We start from the raw sequence: 22,238 nt of genomic DNA on the forward strand, positions 1-22,238 counted from the left end.
ATGTTTAGATATTAGTAGAAGAACATGATTTGAAACCTGTTTCTCAGACAGTACTAGTAATTATATTTCTGAAAAATGCATCAAAATGCACCAGAATTATTCATTTTTCATTAAACAAGCGTTAATATCTTCAGTCGTTGCTTCTTGATTTGAGAATGTTTAGTGCTGGAAAACCAGACAAAAACACAAAATTTTATTTTTATTTTTTTGCAGTAATATTGGTTTTATGAAGCATTTATGCTTGTGTTTTTCCAAGTTTCACCATATAAAGCATCATGGTTCCCAAAAACAGTTTTTAAGTGATAAAAAGGGCCGGTCAGTGAATGCTCGGATCGCGGAGGGTTAACCCGGTTTGACACGCAGTAAATCTCATGCAAATACCGGATCCGAAGCTGATCCTCTCGGAGAATCAAAGCACATTTATCTTTCAGCACAACAATGAGGCTTTCTGGCTCTCATACGTCTCATTTGATACAGTGAAATCAGATTTCTTGTCAGCTAAAGCCAGATTACCTGAATCTAACACCTTCACAAAACTGCCCAGATTACGTGGGATTTTTCACACACTTGATACTTTTTTCCCCTCGGCTGTATAGAAGGATTATGTTTTGTCTCCTTGCTTTTAATCTATTTGGTAAATGGGGGTTTGACACGACCCGGCTCTTATATGAGTGTGTTTTCCTCTAAAGCCAAGGGCATTGTGGGTCCAGAAGTGGAGAAGAACATGTTCATGGACAAGAAGCGCTTCTCGTTCAGCATTGACAGCATTCTGAGCGCTGGCTTGGAGAACCGAGACCAGATCTTGGAAAACCCTCATGTTTCGGGATCCTGTGAGGAGAACCCGGCCTCGGGATCCGCAGGGAATCCGGAGACTCACGGATGCTTCTGTTCTCACTGTGGAGAGATCGTTCACCGTAAGACATGCTTTCTTTTCTTTCTTCAATCTCGAGATTAACATCTAAGGCTTTCTTCTGTGACTTCCCGATCCTTAAGGAAAAACACCAGGATCTCACGCGTGTCTTTCAAAAATGTCTTAGTAAAAATGTTTTGCATGACAGTACGCTTCACAACAAGGTTCATTAGTTAACATGAACTGAGAATCAGCATTTATTAATCTTAGTTAATATTAATTTCAAAAAATTTCTTCTTTGACTTCCTTGTCCTTGAATCGTTAAAGAAAAACACAAGGATCTCATGCGTGTCTCTCGAAAATGTTTTAGTAAAAATGTTTTGCCTGACAGACACTTTTCACTGCAGCATAGAAAATATAAATCATATAAATATGCATGAAGGAAATGATAACACTTGATAATGAAGATGAAGGATCTTTTTTGTATTATATGTATTATATTTTTTCATTTGTGTGATGAGTTTGTGGTGTAAATCTGTGTTATTTTGGTGTCATTGAGATGTTATTATAGTTTGAATCAATATTTAAAATGATTTTTATATTTTTCATTTAGTTAAAGTTTAAGTAACTTATTTTACTGTGTTTTTTTAAATCATTTTTATTTTGGTATTTTTTTTAAACACCGTATTTTATTGCAGTTGACGTTTATTTTATTTCAAGTAGCAATTTTTATGTTTAATGTTTTAGTTAACTATAATGACCCTTGGTAACACTTTATTTTAAGGTGACACGTTACTATATGTACTTACAATAGTAATAACAGTAAATTATGCAAGTGAATAACTCTAAACCAAACCCTAACTCTATAGTAAGTACATAATTAATTAATGTTAATCAGTAATTATTGTAACATCACCTTAAAGTAAAGTGTACTTAGCTTTGTTGTATTTTTGTCATTTTTTTTTTTTTTTAAATACATCTGTATATTTTTTTAAATTTATATTTATTTATGTATTTTATTTATAAAGTCGTTTGTATTTTATTTCAGTCAACATTTATTTTATTTGAAGTAGCAATTTTTTTATTTTAATGTTTTAGTTAACAATAATAACAATACCAATTGTTTCATCTCAGTAACATCTCACATGTCCAGTCGTGTCGATTCCGGGGTGTTATATGTCCGGACGTGTCGATTCCGGGGTGTTATATGTCCGGACGTGTCGATTCCGGGGTGTTATATGTCCGGATGTGTCGATTCCGGGGTGTAATATGTCCGGACGTGTCGATTCCGGGGTGTTATATGTCCGGACGTGTCGATTCCGGGGTGTTATATGTCCGGACGTGTCGATTCCGGGGTGTAATATGTCCGGATGTGTCGATTCCGGGGTGTAATATGTCCAGACGTGTCGATTCCGGGGTGTCATATTTCCAGACGTGTCGATTCCGGGGTGTAATATGTCCGGACGTGTCGATTCCGGGGTTTCATATGTCCAGACGTGTCGATTCCGGGGTGTCATATGTCCGGACGTGACGATTCTGGGGTGTCATATGTCCGGACGTGTCGATTCCGGGGTGTCATATGTCCGGACGTGTCGATTCCGGGGTGTCATATGTCCGGACGTGACGATTCTGGGGTGTAATATGTCCAGACGTGTCGATTCTGAGGTGTAATATGTCCAGACGTGTCGATTCCGGGGTGTAATATGTCCAGACGTGTCGATTCCGGGGTGTAATATGTCCAGACGTGTCGATTCCGGGGTGTCATATGTCCGGACGTGTCGATTCCGGGGTGTCATATGTCCGGACGTGTCGATTCCGGGGTGTCATATGTCCGGACGTGACGATTCTGGGGTGTAATATGTCCAGACGTGTCGATTCTGGGGTGTCATATGTCCAGACGTGTCGATTCCGGGGTGTAATATGTCCGGACGTGTCGATTCCGGGGTGTAATATGTCCGGACGTGACGATTCTGAGGTGTAATATGTCCAGACGTGTCGATTCCGGGGTGTAATATGTCCAGACGTGTCGATTCCGGGGTGTAATATGTCCGGACGTGTCGATTCCGGGGTTTCATATGTCCAGACGTGTCGATTCCGGGGTGTCATATGTCCGGACGTGTCGATTCCGGGGTGTCATATGTCCGGACGTGTCGATTCCGGGGTGTCATATGTCCGGACGTGACGATTCTGGGGTGTAATATGTCCAGACGTGTCGATTCTGGGGTGTCATATGTCCGGACGTGACGATTCTGAGGTGTAATATGTCCGGATGTGTCGATTCTGGGGTGTCATATGTCCGGACGTGTCGATTCCGGGGTGTAATATGTCCGGACGTGTCGATTCCGGGGTGTAATATGTCCGGACGTGTCGATTCCGGGGTGTAATATGTCCGGACGTGTCGATTCCGGGGTGTAATATGTCTGGACGTGTCGATTCCGGGGTGTAATATGTCCAGACGTGTCGATTCTGAGGTGTAATATGTCCAGACGTGTGTTTTCTGTGCTGTAGTTTGGGGTCCGAGGATGTTTGCAGACCCGGCTCCTGCTGCAGAATCATCCAGCTTCGCTCACGTTCAGAGGAGGGTTCGACGGCACCGCACAATCTTCACCGAGGAACAGCTGGCGGCTCTGGAGGATCTGTTCCGGCAGAACCAGTATCCCGACATCAACACCCGAGAGGATCTGGCCCAGCGCACACACCTGCGCGAGGAGAGAGTCGAGGTCATCCAGAACCATTCATAAGTCATCTTTCACCCTTAAACTCCCAGCTTACAAAAGTATGCTCTTGTTCCTATTAAAGGGATAGTTCACCCAAGAATGAAAATTAGCCCATGATTTACTCATTTACATTTATTCATTTAGCTGACCGCTTTTATCGAAAGCAACTTACAATTGCTATATGTCAGAGGTCGCACGCCTCTGGAGCAACTAGGGGTTAAGTGTCTTGCTCAGGGAACATTGGTGTCTCACATTGGATTCGAACCCGGGTCTCTCACACCAAGGGCATGTGTCTTATCCACTGCGCCATCACCACCCCACAAGCCATCCTAGGTGTCTCATTTGTAAGTCGCTTTGGATAAAAGCGTCTGTTAAATGAAGAAATGTAAAATGTAAATGTTCTTTCAGACGAATACAATCGGAGTTATATAAAAAAAATGTCCTAGCTCTTCCAAGCTTTATAATGGGAGTAAATGGCTGTTTCTGTTTTGAAGTCCATAAAAGTGCATCTATTCATCATAAAAGTGCATCCATCCATCATAAAAGTGCATCTATCCATCATAAAAGTGCATCTTTCCATCATAAAAGTGCATCTATTCATCATAAAAGTGCATCCATCCATCATAAAAGTGCATCTATCCTTCATAAAAGTGCATCTATCCATCATAAAAGTGCATCTCTCCATCATAAAAGTGCATCTATCCATCATAAAAGTGCATCTATCCATCATCAAAGTGCATCTTTCCATCATAAAAGTGCATCTGTTTATCATAAAAGTGCATCTGTTTATCATAAAAGTGCATCTGTTTATCATAAAAGTGCATCTTTCCATCATAAAAGTGCATCTGTTTATCATAAAAGTGCATCTATCCATCATAAAAGTGCATCTATCCATCATAAAAGTGCATCTTTCCATCATAAAAGTGCATCTGTTTATCATAAAAGTGCATCTGTTTATCATAAAAGTGCATCTGTTTATCATAAAAGTGCATCTTTCCATCATAAAAGTGCATCTGTTTATCATAAAAGTGCATCTATCCATAATAAAAGTGCATCTATCCATCATAAAAGTGCATCTATCCATCATAAAAGTGCATCTCTCCATCATAAAAGTGCATCTTTCCATCATAAAAGTGCATCTGTTTATCATAAAAGTGCATCTATCCATCATAAAAGTGCATCTGTTTATCATAAAAGTGCATCTGTTTATCATAAAAGTGCATGTGCATCTATCCATCATAAAAGTGCATGTGCATCTATCCATCATAAAAGTGCATATGTCCATCATAAAAGTGCATCTCTCCATCATAAAAGTGTCGAGAGTGCATCCAAGTAATTCGCGAGCACAAATCTCTCAACTCGCTGACGGATTTTCTTCACTCTCGCATTAAACTGGATGCACGTTCTCAAATATACAGTTGTTAATTCAAAATACATTTGTCATTAAAATAACGCCACAGAAGCGGCCTCAAATAAACTATAAGAAAGGTGAAGATAATCGTGTCTGAAAGCTGCAATCGATTTTTTATTGGTTAAAATCAATGGAGAACATCTCGTATTAATCTCGGCCCACACTATGTTGCTGTCTGGGAACATTAGCAGAACGTTCTTAGAACATATTTTTGCTAGCTGTGATCTGACTTGTGCAAGCCTGATTAATGCTGGAAGTCTCTATAATAACTGTGATTGTTTTAGGTGTGGTTCAAGAACCGACGGGCGAAATGGAGACGACAGAAGCGGCTTCCCTTCAGCCTTCCAGACGACTGGAAAACTGTCCTTCACAGCGACTGACGCCAACATCATGATCTCAGTCTTACGCACACACACATACACACACACACTCTCCTAAAGAACAGAAGAGCTGAAACCCTTCATTTATCAGTTGCAATCATTTGTTGACAAATATTATAAAAACATAGTGTGTTTCCCGTTCATAAATTCCCCCTGTGGTAAAAATCCAGCTTTTAATGTTGTTTCTATGTCTATGTGGTGTTTTTAATACGCTTTAAGACAAACCATGTGTAAATTCATAAGTCGACAGCATTGCTGAGTATTTTCTGCTTAAAACTGCAGTGAACCAAAGACAGTCTCAAAAACACGCTTTGAAATCGCTGGTGTTTCTGACGTCACAAACTACCTTGTAACCAATCAGATCAACGTGTGATCGTCAACGAGTGGATCTCTGAGCGAGTGAGTGAGTGAGTGGAGACGGGGCTCATTTGCATATTCATAGGAGCGCGCATACTAAATGAGTCAAGGGTGTCGAGTTACATTCAAGATATTTTAAGACAGGAGGAATTTTTTTTTCAAGGAAAAAACTTTTAAATATGTCATTTTGGTGATTAAAGATGAGTTTTAAGGGATACAATTATTGGGGACCTTAATAATTAAACATTATATTTTTATGTTCTTTTTTTATTATGTTTTATAGTAATTTTCATACAAATGATCTTGCCAATACATTATAAATGTACAGTTATTCTAAAAATAAAACCTAATGTATCCCTGTCACAGACCTATAATCAATTAAATAATCAACATAGAAAACGTTATTATATCATACAGCATGTAGGGCAGCAACATAAGGTTTTATCATTAATAAAAATCATGGATGAGTGGAGAATGCATGAGGGAAATCATGACACTTTTAATGTATAAAGAAATCTCTTATTCTGGAGAACTTAGTTTATATACAAGAAAATATGTAAAATTGATCAAGATAAAGAGTCCTGGACAGAGAAATGGACAGATCTGTTATGTATTATTCACTTCTGTTTCACGTTAAATGTCTGTTTTTTTCTTTGAAAGTTAATAAAGAAATTAATTAAATAAACCCCGCTGATCTTTTTATTTTATACAACAAAATGGCACAAAACAGTTATTATACAAAGAAAATACAGTCGTGGAAGGCTCACACAAATAAAGAAATAAAAATACTAACATTTAAATAATAAGGAAAAGAAAGAGAAAAAATAAATTTAAAACAGATTATAAAATACTAACAGATTATACAATTTTATTACACTTCGATTTTCCATTTTAGTGAGGGAATCTGAGAAGTATTTTAATTCGTTTCTGAATATAATAAACAAAGGAGATGGTTTAAAAAGAAATCTACATTTATGCCAGTAATATAATGTTATTAAACTCCGCTGATCTCCGCACAACATGTTGCTCTGGTGACGTCAGAGGAATGAGATGTAGATCGGTTGCGCATGCGCAGACGGAGCACAGCCCCAGTTTCGATTCTTTCCAGGCAGAAAAACTAATCCAAACACATCAGTGACTGACAGTCGAATTAAACCTTCTTGACTCTTACAGCTTTCTGCTTTCACACTGTGTTCTCCTCAGATGCTCAAAACACGTAAGATGTTGCTGGTTTTATTATTATTGTGCGGTAAATAAACAGTGAAGTGATGCTAGCGACGCTCGTGAAGCTCAATGAATGGACAGAATTCCTATAAACACAATATTAACGAGCATTTGAGTTAAACACTGTATTTTCTTGCTTTTCTGTGCTATTTGAGCAGGTGTCAGTGTGTTAATGATAGTGTTTTAGTGTTAAATAAGTCAGTTTAGCAGTAGCTGCTAACGCACACCGAGTTTACATGGAGTTTTTTTTAAACATCTTTACAATTTGTATGGTATTATATTTATATCTTCTGTTTGCCTGTACAAACTGTTTTTGCTGTGATAATGAATGAAATAAATAATAATACACAACAAAACTAACTAAACGAAATACAGTACTTCTATATTATTATACTATAAGTTACTATAATAAATTATTGGAGAGATACATTTATTCCTCCAGCATAACTGTGGAAAAGTTTGAGGAAAAAGTGTGTAAAATATCAAATAAATAACAAAAATTAATTAATTAAACTAATAAACGTGTGTGTGTATATATATATATATATATATATATATATATATATATATATATATATATATAATTTAATATAAAATATAAAATAAATATTATTAATATAAAAAAAATAACTAAAATTTGATTAAAATAAATGTAATAACTAACAAAAATAAGATTAAAATAAATAAATGAGTAATTAAACAAATGGTGTAATAATAAAACTTAACAGAAACTGAATATTTAGAATTGTTAATTTATTAGTATTGGGTCTTTAACAAGAATATAAACGATTGAAAACCCCCGATTTAGCAGACGCTTTTATCCAAAGAGGAGGAATACAACAAGAGATTCACCTTAAAGAGGCAAAAAACACAAGATTATGAAGTCAGTCTTCTTTGCTTAGTAATAAAAGCAGAATGTGAATATGTAATATTTATTGGCCTATAGTCACTGAGAGAATAATCCATTACTTTGGCTTTCTGTTCTTGTATGTAGGGAGAAGAAATGTCACGTAAATCAAGCATGAACGCGTCGAAACAGACGACCTCTCTGAAAGCTAAAGGACTCAAAGACATCAGGATTGATGAAGAGGTCAAAATCTCAGTGAACATCGCGCTGGAGCGGTTCCAGTACAGCGACGACAAAGGTTTGAGTTCTGTGGCTAAAACAAGCTCTTTTATCATCATCTGATGCTGAAAACCCGTCACCTAATTTGTTGGTTCTGTTCAAAATTGCTAGTAAATCTCTGGTTATGATATGTTATTGGGAAATATGGGATTCAATCTTTTTGTCAACTTGTTTTCTTTCGATTAGCACAGGTTTTATGTGTACATTTTTTGAGGCGATTAAGCTTGAGTGAACTTTTTTTTTACTCAAAAAGTGCAATATAGAGGAGTTTGGTCCAGTGAGGATTATATATCCTAAAAATATAACCAAGTGGAAGCAAGTAAATAATGAATAGAAGAGGGCCTAAGACAGAACCCTGAGGAACACCGGAGGTGATATTAGATGATTTCGATCGAAAACTCGATATTTTGTTTCGAGTCCAAATATCTAAAAATTATTAAATTAAGATATATTTACTAGATAAGTAAAATGCCATTAAATATTATGTCTTGTTTTCTGGGGAAATGCATCAAAATTAAGTGAGTTGTTGCTTAAAGCACAATTATCTGCCAATGGGTTAAGAAATATAATGTTAATTCAAACAGAAACAACATTATTTTTCTTCTCCCATTGTCAGATAATTTAGCTTGTTTAAGCAAAAACTCACTTAATTTTGATTTATTTCCCCAGAAAACATGTCATAATATCTGATGTCATTTTACTCGTCTAATAAATGCATCTTGATCTAAGAATTTTTAGATATTTGGACTGGAAACAAAACAAAGATACTAAGCAAGAAAAGCATTTTTTGCAGTGCATGCAAGAAGGACCTCTGGTTAATGAACCAGAGTCAGCTATTGGATTTTTTCTTGTTTTATATATTTATATTTGGATTTTTTTCTTGTTTTATATATTTATATTTTATATTATTATAAGTCCCCCTCAAGTCAATAATTTCACCCCTTAAAACTCATCTTTGATCACCAAAATGACATATTTAAAAGTTTTTTCCTTTAAAATAAATTTCTTCATGCCTTAAAATATCTTGAATGTAACTCGACACCCTTGCCTCATTTAGTATGCGCGATTCTATGAATATGCAAATGAGCCCCGCCTCCACTCACTCACTCAGAGATCCACTGGTTGACGATCACACGTTGATCTGATTGGTTACAAGGTAGTTTGTGACGTCAGAAACTCCAGCGATTTCAAAGCGTGTTTTTGAGACTGTCTTTGGTTCACTGCAGTTTTAAGCAGAAAATACTCAGCAATGCTGTCGACTTATGAATTTACACATGGTTTGTGTTAAAGCGTATTAAAAACACCACATAGACACATAAACAACATTAAAAGCTGGATTTTCACCACAGGGGGAGTTTAATGTTTTAAAAATTATTGTTTTGTCTCATAGAGCTGGATTTCCCTTCTTCATTGACAAATTCTGAGAGAGCGTTCGTTCATCGGCTTGCTCAATCGCTGGGCTACGTCTCGAAAAGCAGAGGGTAAGTTGACTCGCATATCAAACAAACTCACGCAGAACTGACATTTACGTATTATTACACATGCAAGCCGGTGATGCTGTCAGACTTGACTACAAAGTTACTGATGATTACGAGATCTCTTCTCTGATGTGGGCGGGGCAACAACCTGTCACTCACATGAGATCCACCAATAGCAAACCACAACCATCCAATCAACTCCCCATGGACATACTTAAGCCCCGCCCACATTTGTTCCAGCCATTTCACGTGGACAAACACTGCTGTTTAAAAGTTTTAATGTTTTTAAAAGTAGTCTCTTCTGTTCACTTATTTGATTAAATACTGATAATAATCATAAATGTTTCTTGATCATCAAATCATCATATTATAGTGATTTCTGAAGGATCATGTGACACTGAAGACTGGAGTAATGATGCTGAAAATTCACAGGAATAAATTACACTTTACTATATATTCACATAGAAAACAGCGGATTTACATTATAATAATATTTCACTGTTTTACTGTATTTTTGATCAAATAAATGCAGCCTTGGTGAGCAGAAGAGACTTCTTTTAAAAACATCAAAACTCTTACAGATCCCAAACTTTTGTTTGTGGACACAATTATCTCTGTAAAGCTGCGTTAAAACAATCTGTATTGTATAAAGCGCTGTATAAATAAAGGTGACTCGACTAGAAGACTAGCAAGACTTTAAGTTCCTCTAATGTGTTGTTTGCAGGAAAGGCTCGAGTCGATGTCTGACTGTGAGGAAGAAGGACGGTTCGGAGTCGGCTCGGTCCATCATGACCTGCAGTCTCACACACAACTCCAAACACATGGTGCAGAATCTCCTGCAGAGGTTCCCCATCACCAGTAAAGAGCGCAGTGAGCTCCAGCCTCGCACCGAGAGAGCCGTGCTCGCTTCTCCCGACAGCGGTGAGCCTCACTGGGTTATTACAGTTTAACGGGGTGGTTGATTATGATTTCACTTCTCTAACTTTAGTTAGTGTGTAATGTTGCTGTTTGAGCAGAAACAACATCTGCAAAGTTCAGATCAAAGGGAGATATTCGCTTTTACAGAAATCACCGACCCAACGCCGGCGATTATGCCCTAAATTACTACATGATTAACTAACTGTATGTTTTTCTATGTACATTTCTGAAATCCACTTTCTGTAAAGCTGTTTTGAAACAATATGTATTGTGAAAAGCGCTATACAAATACATTTTAATTGAATTGAATTGAAATCACTTTTTAAGGACTACAACTTTTCTCACTTAGTATATTTGACTTGTTTCCAGTCCAAATATCTAAAAAATTTAAAGTAAGCATTTGCGTAAAGTAAAATTACATAGGTACGGAAGCTTGCTTCCGCCACAGAATGAAAAATAAAAAAGGTAATTGCGACTTTTTATCTCACAATTTTGACTTTTTTTTCTCACTATTGCGAGTTTACATCTCGCAATTCTGACTTTATTTATATATAAAGTCAGAATTGCATGATATAAAGTCAGAATTGCGTGATATAAAGTCAGAATTATGTGATATAAAGTCGGAATTGCGTGATATAAAGTCAGAATTATGTGATATAAAGTCGGAATTGCGTGATATAAAGTCAGAATTATGTGATATAAAGTCGGAATTGCGTGATATAAAGTCAGAATTATGTTATATAAAGTCGGAATTGCGTGATATAAAGTCAGAATTATGTGATATAAAGTCGGAATTGCGTGATATAAAGTCAGAATTATGTTATATAAAGTCGGAATTGCGTGATATAAAGTCAGAATTATGTTATATAAAGTCGGAATTGCGTGATATAAAGTCAGAATTATGTTATATAAAGGGGTAATTCCAGCGTTATGGATGTGACATTTGAACTCATAATGACAGGTGAAATGTCTCAGAAAAAAAAAACTTCTTACAATATTTAAATTGGAAATATGTTTTTCTAAAATATATTTAAGCACCCCCAAAAAAGGAAAATATGCATGCGTTATGGATGTGACGGGAAATGACAGAGTTTTTGGTATACTGTTCGATTTCCTTTAAAGTCTGTGAACTTTTAAATCCAATGTATAAATATTGCTATCCACATGATGAAGGGGTCTTAGCTGAACATAAAAATATCAATGTTTAAAATATATATATTTTTATGAAGTGTATTATGAGGAAAAACCAACGTTATGGATGTGACAAAAACCCTGTTATGGATGTGACGCGTCTGAAATACATAGAATCTGTTTGGAAAACCAACAATCAAACCATCATGGCACTTTTGTTGACGCATAATGGCTGTGTTTTCACATTAAGAAGACTGTCTGAAATGATTCGGAAGACCCCCCCCCCCAATTATGAATTAGTTTTTTTTTTAGCTTGGATCTTACTGTACATCTTAATTCAATATGTAAAAGTATTGAAGTATTGGTTTTTAGCATCATCTTACCATATTATCCATCTGTCGTTGTGGTAGGCGTTTAGCTTTAAGATCACACTATCTTCGAGCTGTCAAAACCTGAGCTTGAATGACAGGAAGCGCGAGCGAATTAGAGGGCGCCTGTTTCGCGCCTAAACCAATCAGGTTCCTCGCGCAATTGCAGGAGGCCTCTCGACTAGGACGTGAATAGGCTACTATAAACACATAGACGGAACATTAGAGCAGAGACTATTACGGAAGACAGTCAAAATTAAAATACATTAAAAATTAATGTTTGTCATATAGGAGTTCAAAACACAGGTTTCCTCCACAGTCAGGTGAACCGATGGACATTATTGTCCGTAGATGTGTGTCACTAGCAATCATGTAACGCCTACGTTTTTTGTGTCTAAATGATCGCACGGTTTTCGGCCAGTTTATGGATTTTAATGCACAGCCGCGAGTCAAAATCATCCCATTTTATTTCGTATAAAAATGATTTGACAAAATAATTGACACGCAATATTATTAGCCTATTATTATTATTATTTTATCAGCGTGATCGTACCGAGCCTCTAAAGGGACGTGGTGGTGGAAAAAGCACATACAGATTACACAATCAGAGAGTTGCCTATTTCTTTTCGTTTTGATCTTTGCAATCTTTCTATAGATAGGCTATATTTCTGAGAGGCATACGTCGAGTTTCTGTTCAGTTATGAGACGCGCTCAAGTTTACGTGTTGCAAGTGATCACACCTCCATGCTATTGATGAAACTTTGATTTAAAATTAAGATACAATTTATACAAAACGAAATTCACTTTAAATAAAGTCTTTCTACAAAACAAAACTTGAAATGAAGTGGCCAAAATCATTTCGGTCTTGAAACAGATCACAATAGTCATATGCATGATTTAATATGAAGCGTCCGTAACGGTCACGTCCGTAACGCATTATTATGGTTGTTCAGACCAAAGTAGTGAGATGAATTGTCTATCCTAATAAGCATAAACATAATTTAGCTTTGTAAATAAAGTTTCAAGTTATTTGCATTTATAATTGTCATATTAAATAAACTAAACCTTTAAAACGTTATGGACGTGACAGTGCACTGAAGCGTCAAGACCTCTTTATTATAGCCCTTATAAATTCAACAGGCAGTGCTGTTATGACCAAATTAGTATATGTATTTCTCAGGCATGCCTCCATCTTTCTGCAAAATGCTTACTGTTAAAATAAAGTTTAAAAAGGGGGGTCTTTGATATCTTTTTTTGAAAGCATGAAATATGGCTGGTTGAAAATGTAATTTAAGCATTGTTGCTCACCTCATATCTGGTGGATAAACAAGGCAATTTTCTTAAAATTTTTGTTAAAGCACATTAATACAGTATATTACAGACCTAAATGGACAACTTAAAAAGGGTTTTGTTCTTTTGGTTAAAACTTTATTTTTTCATGGTAAAGATGACCTTTGCATGGAATTGCCCAAAGTCAGAATTACTTTATATCACATAATTCTGACTTTATATCACGCAATTCCGACTTTATCACATAATTCTGACTTTATATCACGCAATTCCGACTTTATATCACATAATAAAGTCAGAATTGCGTGATATAAAGTCGGAATTATGTGATATAAAGTCGGAATTGCGTGATATAAAGTCAGAATTATGTTATATAAAGTCGGAATTGCGTAATATAAAGTCATAATTATGTGATATAAAGTCGGAATTGCGTGATGTAAAGTCAGAATTATGTGATATAAAGTCGGAATTGCGTGATGTAAAGTCAGAATTATGTGATATAAAGTCGGAATTGCGTGATATAAAGTCAGAATTATGTGATATAAAGTCGGAATTGCGTGATATAAAGTCAGAATTATGTTATATAAAGTCGGAATTGCGTGATATAAAGTCAGAATTATGTTATATAAAGTCAGAAATTGCGAGATATAAAGTCAGAATTATGTTATATAAAGTCGGAATTGCGTGATATAAAGTCAGAATTATGTGATATAAAGTTGGAATTGCATGATATAAAGTCAGAATTATGTTATATAAAGTCGGAATTGCGTGATATAAAGTCAGAATTATGTGATATAAAGTTGGAATTGCATGATATAAAGTCAGAATTATGTTATATAAAGTCGGAATTGCGTGATATAAAGTCAGAATTATGTTATATAAAGTCAGAAATTGCGTGATATAAAGTCAGAATTATGTGATATAAAGTCGGAATTATGTTATATAAAGTCGGAATTGCGTGATATAAAGTCAGAATTATGTTATATAAAGTCGGAATTGCGTGATATAAAGTCAGAATTATGTGATATAAAGTTGCAATTGCGTGATATAAAGTCAGAATTATGTTATATAAAGTCGGAATTGCGTGATATAAAGTCAGAATTATGTGATATAAAGTTGGAATTGCGTGATATAAAGTCAGAATTATGTGATATAAAGTCGGAATTAAGTGATATAAAGTCAGAATTATGTGATATAAAGTCGGAATTGCGTGATATAAAGTCAGAATTATGTTATATAAAGTCGGAATTGCGTGATATAAAGTCAGAATTATGTGATATAAAGTTGGAATTGCATGATATAAAGTCAGAATTATGTTATATAAAGTCGGAATTGCGAGAAAAAAAGTCAGATTTCTTAGTTTTATCTCTCGCAATTCTGACTTTATAACATGCAATTCTGACTTAATATCTCACAATTCTGACTTTATATCTCACAATTCTGACTTTATATCTCACGATTCTGAATTTTTTTCTCACAATTGCGAGATATGAAGTCAGAATTGTGAGAAAAAAGTCAGAATTGTGAGATAAAAAGTCGCAATTATTATTATTATTTATTTATTTAGTGGCGGAAACAAGCTTCCATACATAGGTAATTATATCTTGTTTAAAAAAAAAAAAAATTAAGTGAGTTTTGGGTTAAAACAAGCATAATAATTTGCCAATGTGGTAAAAAAACAAAACACACAACTTAGACACCAGTGGTGAGTCTGCACTGGATTATGAAGAATAATCTGATGTTTTCCAGTAATAATGAGTAGTTTGCGCTGTTAAAAATGAAAAGTAATGTTCAAATCCTGCAAGGTACATCCTTGAACAAAGCAAAGTTTGGAATAATTAAGATTTTTTTTTTGCTCACACTGCAAAAAATGCTTTTCTTACTCAGTATTTTTGACTTGTTTCTAGTCCAAATATCAAAAAAATTGAATCAAGAAGCATTTACTAGATGAGTAAAAAGCCATTAGATATTATGTCTTGTTTACAAATTAAAAAAAAAAATCAAGAAGCATTTACTAGAGTCTTGTTTAATAAAAAAAATTAATAAAAAATTAAGTGAGTTTTGGCTTAAAACAAGCAAAAATATCTGCCAATAATTCAAAATGGAAAACGATTATTTTTCTTACCCCATTGGCAGATAATTTTGCTTGTTTTAAGCAAAAACTCACTTAATTTTGTTTTGTTTTTTTATCAGAAAACAAGATATAATTTCTTTTGTCATTTTACTCATCTAGTAAATGCATCTTGATTTTTTTTTATTTTATTTGTAAACAAGACATAATATCTAATGGCTTTTTACTCATCTAGTAAATGCATCTTGATTTAAGAATTTTTAGATATTTGGACTGGAAACAAGACAAAAATACTGAGTGAGAAAAGCATTTTTTTGCAGTGCATCAAAGCTGTATTTATTTGATTTGATTATTTCCCTTATTTGATCTTCTCTCGCTGGTTCTTTCCTCTAGACAGTAAAAGCAGGACCAGCGGGCGTCTCAGTCACGGGATTCCTCAGGTTCCTCACACCCGAGGCCCGTCTGAACTGGATTGTTTTCGGAGATCGTTGCCCGTTTATGAGCGTCAGGAGGAGCTGGTCCAGACCATCAGGGAGAATCAGGTGGTGCTGGTCCTGGGGGAGACCGGCTCAGGCAAAACCACACAGGTCAGCACTGTAAAACACTTCTGAGTTATCATAGCCCTGACTGGATCTCTATCTTTAGTTGTTCAGAGAACTTGCTGCTCTTCGAAAAAAAATTCGTTTTTTACTTCATCGGAATGGTGTGAAACTTGGTAAAGGTTTTGGCACTTGCTGTGTGAACACACAGATAAATCATGGACATGATTGAACAGGTTAAATGGTCCTGATAATAATAGTCACACTTGTGCTCCTCGCGGTTAAAAATGAGCGCATTGGAAATGAATGAGAGAGTTTCCTCTAGTGGAAGCGTTTGGTACTGCAGCCGAACAACATCTCACTGAACGCTCATTTACTGAGATATCAGCTCACATGTGCAACACTACTCGCTTACATTTATGCCTGCCATTTTATCACACTCTTAGAGTAAAACGTGTTTTCGAAAATATAGATTTCTTATCAAAATTGAAAATAGCATTTTTGTGCATTTTTCATAACGATAAACATAAAATTCTATATCTTTTTTTAAGTTCACTTTTTAAAACTTTTGTAACTCCAGCAATAATCTGCCAAGTGTCGTGTTTGAAAAGAGATCAAACTTCAGTCTGTCGCTCTAAAGCATTAAAGATTTACCACAGTTTAAACTGGAGGTTTAATTATCAGGTCTATGCTCAAAAAGTGAATAAATGGATTATACCGTAAATACAGTGTAAATATGATTTAGTACCATAAAATCCCCTAAAAATACAAAACATTAAATAAAATACATTATCAAATTAAAATATAGTACATTCATTTAATTAAAAGAAACTTTTTTTTGACCAACATTTGAAGAGCACCAGAGTGTTAAAACTTCACCTTTTTGCGACCTTATGGACATATTTGTCTTTTTCAGTTTTGTTTTTTTAATAATTGTCCATGTGTTAATGCCAACTGCATAAATTTTGGCACATGTGTGTATTTTTATTGGAATTTTACTATTTCACCCCTATTTCCTTTAAAAAATCTATTTTGCTCTAGTTATACAAAATAGTTCCTCTCGGGGACCTTAAGAACAAAAAATGTCCCCATTGAAACCCATTAAAACTGCAATTTTTAATCCCAGGGCCGTTTAACTATAAAATGATGAAATCTTGGTTAATTAGACTCTCATTCTGTTGGCCAGGCTTCAAAGTGTACATCTGTACTATTTTTTTTTTACCAGATGGAGCCATTTTCTCAGGTTTGGCCTATAAAGCAAATACTCAATTTATTCCTGTTTTCTGCTTATGCATATTAAAAAGCCAATTAGATAAATTATGCCGCTATTATTGTGTGGGTCTGTTGGTGTGGATGTCAGAGTGTGGTTTGTACTTGTTAATAAAAAATTGTGTGTGTGTGTGTGTGTGTGTGTGTGCTTGTATCTAATGGGGAAAATCTGGTAGTGTGCCCAAACAAACTCTCACTGAAAGCTCATTTTTTGAGATATCAACCTCACATTTGGAACAATACTTGTTTAGATTTATGTCTTTGATTTTCTAGCAGTTTTAAAGTTCAATATGTTTCATAAAATGTATATTTTATATAAAATATTGTTCATGAATAATTTTCATAAACTGAAACCTCTATATCTTTCACTTTTTTTTACTTCAACAATAATCTGCCAAGAGTCCTCTTTAAAATAAGATCAAACTTAACTCCCAAGCTTCAAACTTTTATGACTGTTTTTTAATACGGACATTTTTGTCTTCTATGGACCTATGTGCAACTTTCTTAAATTGACGCACAAGGGTTAATAAGGCTGTAGTCAGCTTTGCTCCTGATTTGATTCATTTTCTGCAGCCATTCCCAAACGTTTGTTCTGGTTTCACTTTTTAAACTTTTTTTACTTCAACATTAATCTGCCAAGAGTCTTCTTTAACTTTCGGTCTATTTTTTTTAAATTTGCGCACGAGTTTTAATACTGGAATAGTCAGCTTAGCTTCCGATGTAATTAATTTTCTGCAGCCATTCCCAAACGAGTGTTGGGTTATCTGTATTAAACGCTTCAGAGATTCACATGAGAATAAATCGGTCTGAGCTTGACCCGCTTCTGTGTTCCTCACCCAGATCCCCCAGTTCCTCCTGGACGACTGCAGTGCGAATGGGATTCCCTGCCGGATCTTTTGCACTCAGCCCAGGAGATTAGCGACGATCGCGGTGGCGGAGCGTGTGGCGGCCGAGCGCGGCGAGAAGATCGGACAGACCGTCGGCTATCAGATCCGCCTGGAGAGCAGGTCAACAACTCCTCGACACCACATCGCTGTTTTCCCATGTGCACACTATCATCTAAGTGTGTTAGGAGTGTGTCACAAATCGTACACTGGTTTTCTTACTTAGTATTTTTGTCTAAGTGTTTCCAGTCCGAATATCTAAAAATTCTCAAATCAAGATGCTTTACTAGATGAGTAAAATGCCATATTAAGTCTTGTTTTCTAGGGAAATAAATCAAAATTAAGTGAGTTGTTGCTTAAAACAAGCAAAATGATCTACCAAGGGGGTCAGAAAAATAATCTTGCTTCTGTTTGAATTAACATTTTTTTTCTGACCCCATTGGCAGATAATTCAGTTTTTTTTTTTTTTTTTTAAGCAACAACTCATTTAATTTTGATTTATTTCCCCAGAAAACAAGACATAATATCTTATGTAATTTTACTCTTCTAGTAAATGCAACTTGATTTAAGAATTTTGAGATATTTGGACTGGAAACAAGACAAAAATACTGAGTAAGAAAATAACTTTTTTGCAGTGCATTATGCGATAAAATGTATAATTGGAGCCTGTACTCCGTCGATTCTTACACCCAACAACACAACACAACATTTTAAGCTCCTTATGTGCAGAATCTGTGCTGGTTTGTATTACCCGCCTCCAGTTTTCCCTTTGTTTTGCCTCCAGCTAACGCCGCCCGTGAGGTAATTGTGACGTCGGTGCAAAAAAGGGTCTATAGGCGAATTGTTTGTGTACAATGACCTGAATCGTCTCCATCTAAATGACTGCAAATGTGCTGAGGAATTCTGGGTATGTGCTTCTTCTCAGAGTTTCTCCTAAAACCCTGCTGACGTTCTGCACGAGTGGAGTTTTGCTAAGGACGCTAATGGCCGGAGACGACGCGATGTCTATGGTCACCCACGTCATTGTGGTGAGACTTTGAGCATTTATTTTTATACAATTTCTTACTGTTTTCTCCTGGTTTTAGGTTTTAGGCCTGAGATTTACTCACATGTGTGTATAGGGTAAATCCATACGATTCAGGAATGAGATCATGAGGGTGTTTGAATCGAGATTAGGGTTGGGTATCGTTTCAATTTTAACGATTCCGATTCCTAATTTCGATTCCAATAAGGTAAAAAAACAACCTTAGATATCATTCACATTTAGGCTAATCGCAACAAATAGATACAACTGAACAAAGATACGATTAAAATAAACAGTGAGAAACTGTAATCAAATGTAAAATAACACTGCACTTTATAAATAAAATAAACATTTCAAATATAGTTACAAAAGTTATTCAGTCAAGAACGAGTGAATTTTCTCTTCGTCTTTTGTAGTTTGATTAGTGTTATTGTAGAGACGGCAGCAGGAATTTTAGTTTCATATATATCAGTTTATCAGTTTCCCTCTCCCGGAAGAATGACTCCCATTCCAGGAAGATTGACTCCCATTCCCTCCCACTCCCGGAGGATTGACTCCCACTCCCGGAAGATTGACTCCCACTCCCGGAGGATTGACTCCCACTCCCGGAGGATTGACTCCCACTCCCGGAAGATTGACTCCCACTCCCGGAGGATTGACTCCCACTCCCGGAAGATTGACTCCTATTCCCGGAGGATTGACTACCACTCCCGGAAGATTGACTCCCACTCCCAGAAGTTTGACTCCCACTCCCGGAAGATTGACTCCCACTCCCGGAAGATTGACTCCCATTCCCTCCCACTCCCAGAAGATTGACTCCCACTCCCGGAAGATTGACTCCCATTCCCGGAGGATTGACTCCCACTCCCGGAAGATTGACTCCCACTCCCAGAAGTTTGACTCCCACTCCCGGAGGATTGACTCCCAGTCCCGGAAGATTGACTCCTATTCCCGGAGGATTGACTACCACTCCCGGAAGATTGACTCCCACTCCCGGAAGATTGACTCCCATTCCCTCCCACTCCCAGAAGATTGACTCCCACTCCCGGAAGATTGACTCCCATTCCCGGAGGATTGACTCCCACTCCCGGAAGATTGACTCCCACTCCCAGAAGATTGACTCCCACTCCCGGAGGATTGACTCCCACTCCCGGAAGATTGACTCCTATTCCCGGAGGATTGACTACCACTCCCGGAAGATTGACTCCCACTCCCAGAAGTTTGACTCCCACTCCCGGAAGATTGACTCCCACTCCCGGAAGATTGACTCCCATTCCCTCCCACTCCCAGAAGATTGACTCCCACTCCCGGAAGATTGACTCCCATTCCCGGAGGATTGACTCCCACTCCCGGAAGATTGACTCCCACTCCCAGAAGTTTGACTCCCACTCCCAGAAGTTTGACTCCCACTCCCGGAAGATTGACTCCCACTTCCGGAAGATTGACTCCCACTCCCGGAAGATTGACTCCCATTCCCTCCCACTCCCAGAAGATTGACTCCCACTCCCGGAGGATTGACTCCCACTCCCGGAAGATTGACTCCCACTCCCGGAGGATTGACTCCCACTCCCGGAAGATTGACTCCTATTCCCGGAGGATTGACTACCACTCCCGGAAGTTTGACTCTCACTCCCAGAAGTTTGACTCCCACTCCCGGAAGATTGACTCCCACTCCCGGAGGATTGACTCCCACTCCCGGAAGATTGACTCCCATTCCCTCCCACTCCCAGAAGATTGACTCCCACTCCCGGAAGATTGACTCCCATTCCCGGAGGATTGACTCCCACTCCCGGAAGATTGACTCCCACTCCCAGAAGTTTGACTCCCACTCCCGGAAGATTGACTCCCACTCCCGGAAGATTGACTCCCACTCCCGGAAGATTGACTCCCACTCCCGGAAGATTGACTCCCATTCCCTCCCACTCCCAGAAGATTGACTCCCAATCCCGGAAGATTGACTCCCATTCCCGGAGGATTGACTCCCACTCCCAGAAGATTGACTCCCACTCCCGGAAGATTGACTCCCACTCCCAGAAGTTTGACTCCAACTCCCGGAAGATTGACTCCCACTCCCGGAAGATTGACTCCCATTCCCGGAAGATTGACTCCCACTCCCGGAAGATTGACTCCCACTCCCGGAAGATTGACTCCCACTCCCGGAAAATTGACTCCCACTCCCGGAAGATTGACTCCCACTCCCGGAAGATTGACTCCCACTCCCGGAAGATTGACTCCCACTCCCGGAAGATTGACTCCCACTCCCGGAAGATTGACTCCCACTCCCGGAAGATTGACTCCCATTCCCTCCCACTCCCAGAAGATTGACTCCCAATCCCGGAAGATTGACTCCCATTCCCGGAGGATTGACTCCCACTCCCAGAAGATTGACTCCCACTCCCGGAAGATTGACTCCCACTCCCAGAAGTTTGACTCCAACTCCCGGAAGATTGACTCCCACTCCCGGAAGATTGACTCCCATTCCCGGAAGATTGACTCCCACTCCCGGAAGATTGACTCCCACTCCCGGAAGATTGACTCCCACTCCCGGAAAATTGACTCCCACTCCCGGAAGATTGACTCCCACTCCCGGAAGATTGACTCCCACTCCCGGAAGATTGACTCCCACTCCCGGAAGATTGACTCCCATTCCCAGAAGAATGACTCCCATTCCCTCCCACTTTTATTTTTTTATGATTTACAGTTTTATGTTATTTTATTGAACTGAAAGCCATCTTAAACAATGCACATTAAATTTCATATAAATCATCCATGCAAATACACACACACACACACGCACGCGCACACATTACAGCGTCTTTCTTGACTCGTAAAAATTTGGTTTCTTCAGACCTGCTAGAAATGTCGGCGAGCACAACTGAGGTATAATTTTCCGACAGTAGTTGTTGCAGCGTGGCTTTTAATGTCTGACTCCGTTTTGATTATGATTTTATCGGCTTCAAAGTGCACAGGAAGTCGTCTTCTTCTTCTTCTATATTATTGGTGGTTAGCATTGCATATCAACGGTGCATTACCGCCACCAACTGTTACGGTTGGAGCACGTCATTCAGCAAACAGGAGAGCATAAAGATGAAGGGCAACTAGAATTGAGTTCAAAATTAAATTTTATAACTTATTTATATGAATGGTATATTTGTGTATAAAGTTGGGTATCATAGTGTTATTATGATTCCCGGTCCCACC

At 37.5% G+C, this 22,238-nt stretch overlaps 2 protein-coding genes across 2 annotated transcripts in view; both read left to right on the forward strand.

Annotated features, from left to right (window-relative positions):
- The first annotated feature begins 667 nt into the window (after window positions 1-667).
- Window positions 668-5,406, forward strand: LOC143753420 (homeobox protein goosecoid-2-like). The gene is made up of 3 exons (XM_077245721.1): window positions 668-914; window positions 3,359-3,570; window positions 5,263-5,406. The coding sequence occupies exons 1-3, from the start codon at window positions 668-670 to the stop codon at window positions 5,356-5,358; spliced, it is 555 nt and encodes a 184-aa protein (XP_077101836.1). The 3' UTR covers window positions 5,359-5,406.
- A 1,347-nt stretch (window positions 5,407-6,753) lies between these two features.
- Window positions 6,754-22,238, forward strand: part of LOC143753421 (3'-5' RNA helicase YTHDC2-like) — a gene marked incomplete at its 3' end in the record, with an annotated part of 48,031 nt that continues 32,546 nt past the window's right edge. The window contains exons 1-7 of the mRNA XM_077245723.1: window positions 6,754-6,931; window positions 7,934-8,084; window positions 9,456-9,546; window positions 10,268-10,464; window positions 15,715-15,908; window positions 17,970-18,136; window positions 18,939-19,041. Of these exons, the coding sequence (XP_077101838.1) occupies window positions 7,943-8,084; window positions 9,456-9,546; window positions 10,268-10,464; window positions 15,715-15,908; window positions 17,970-18,136; window positions 18,939-19,041 (894 nt within the window). The remainder of the gene's footprint in view (window positions 6,932-7,933; window positions 8,085-9,455; window positions 9,547-10,267; window positions 10,465-15,714; window positions 15,909-17,969; window positions 18,137-18,938; window positions 19,042-22,238) is intronic.

Source organism: Siphateles boraxobius, unplaced genomic scaffold (assembly GCF_051911475.1).
Source record: "Siphateles boraxobius isolate OS27281-9 unplaced genomic scaffold, OSU_SipBor_1 283, whole genome shotgun sequence".
Lineage (NCBI taxonomy): Eukaryota > Metazoa > Chordata > Actinopteri > Cypriniformes > Leuciscidae > Siphateles > Siphateles boraxobius.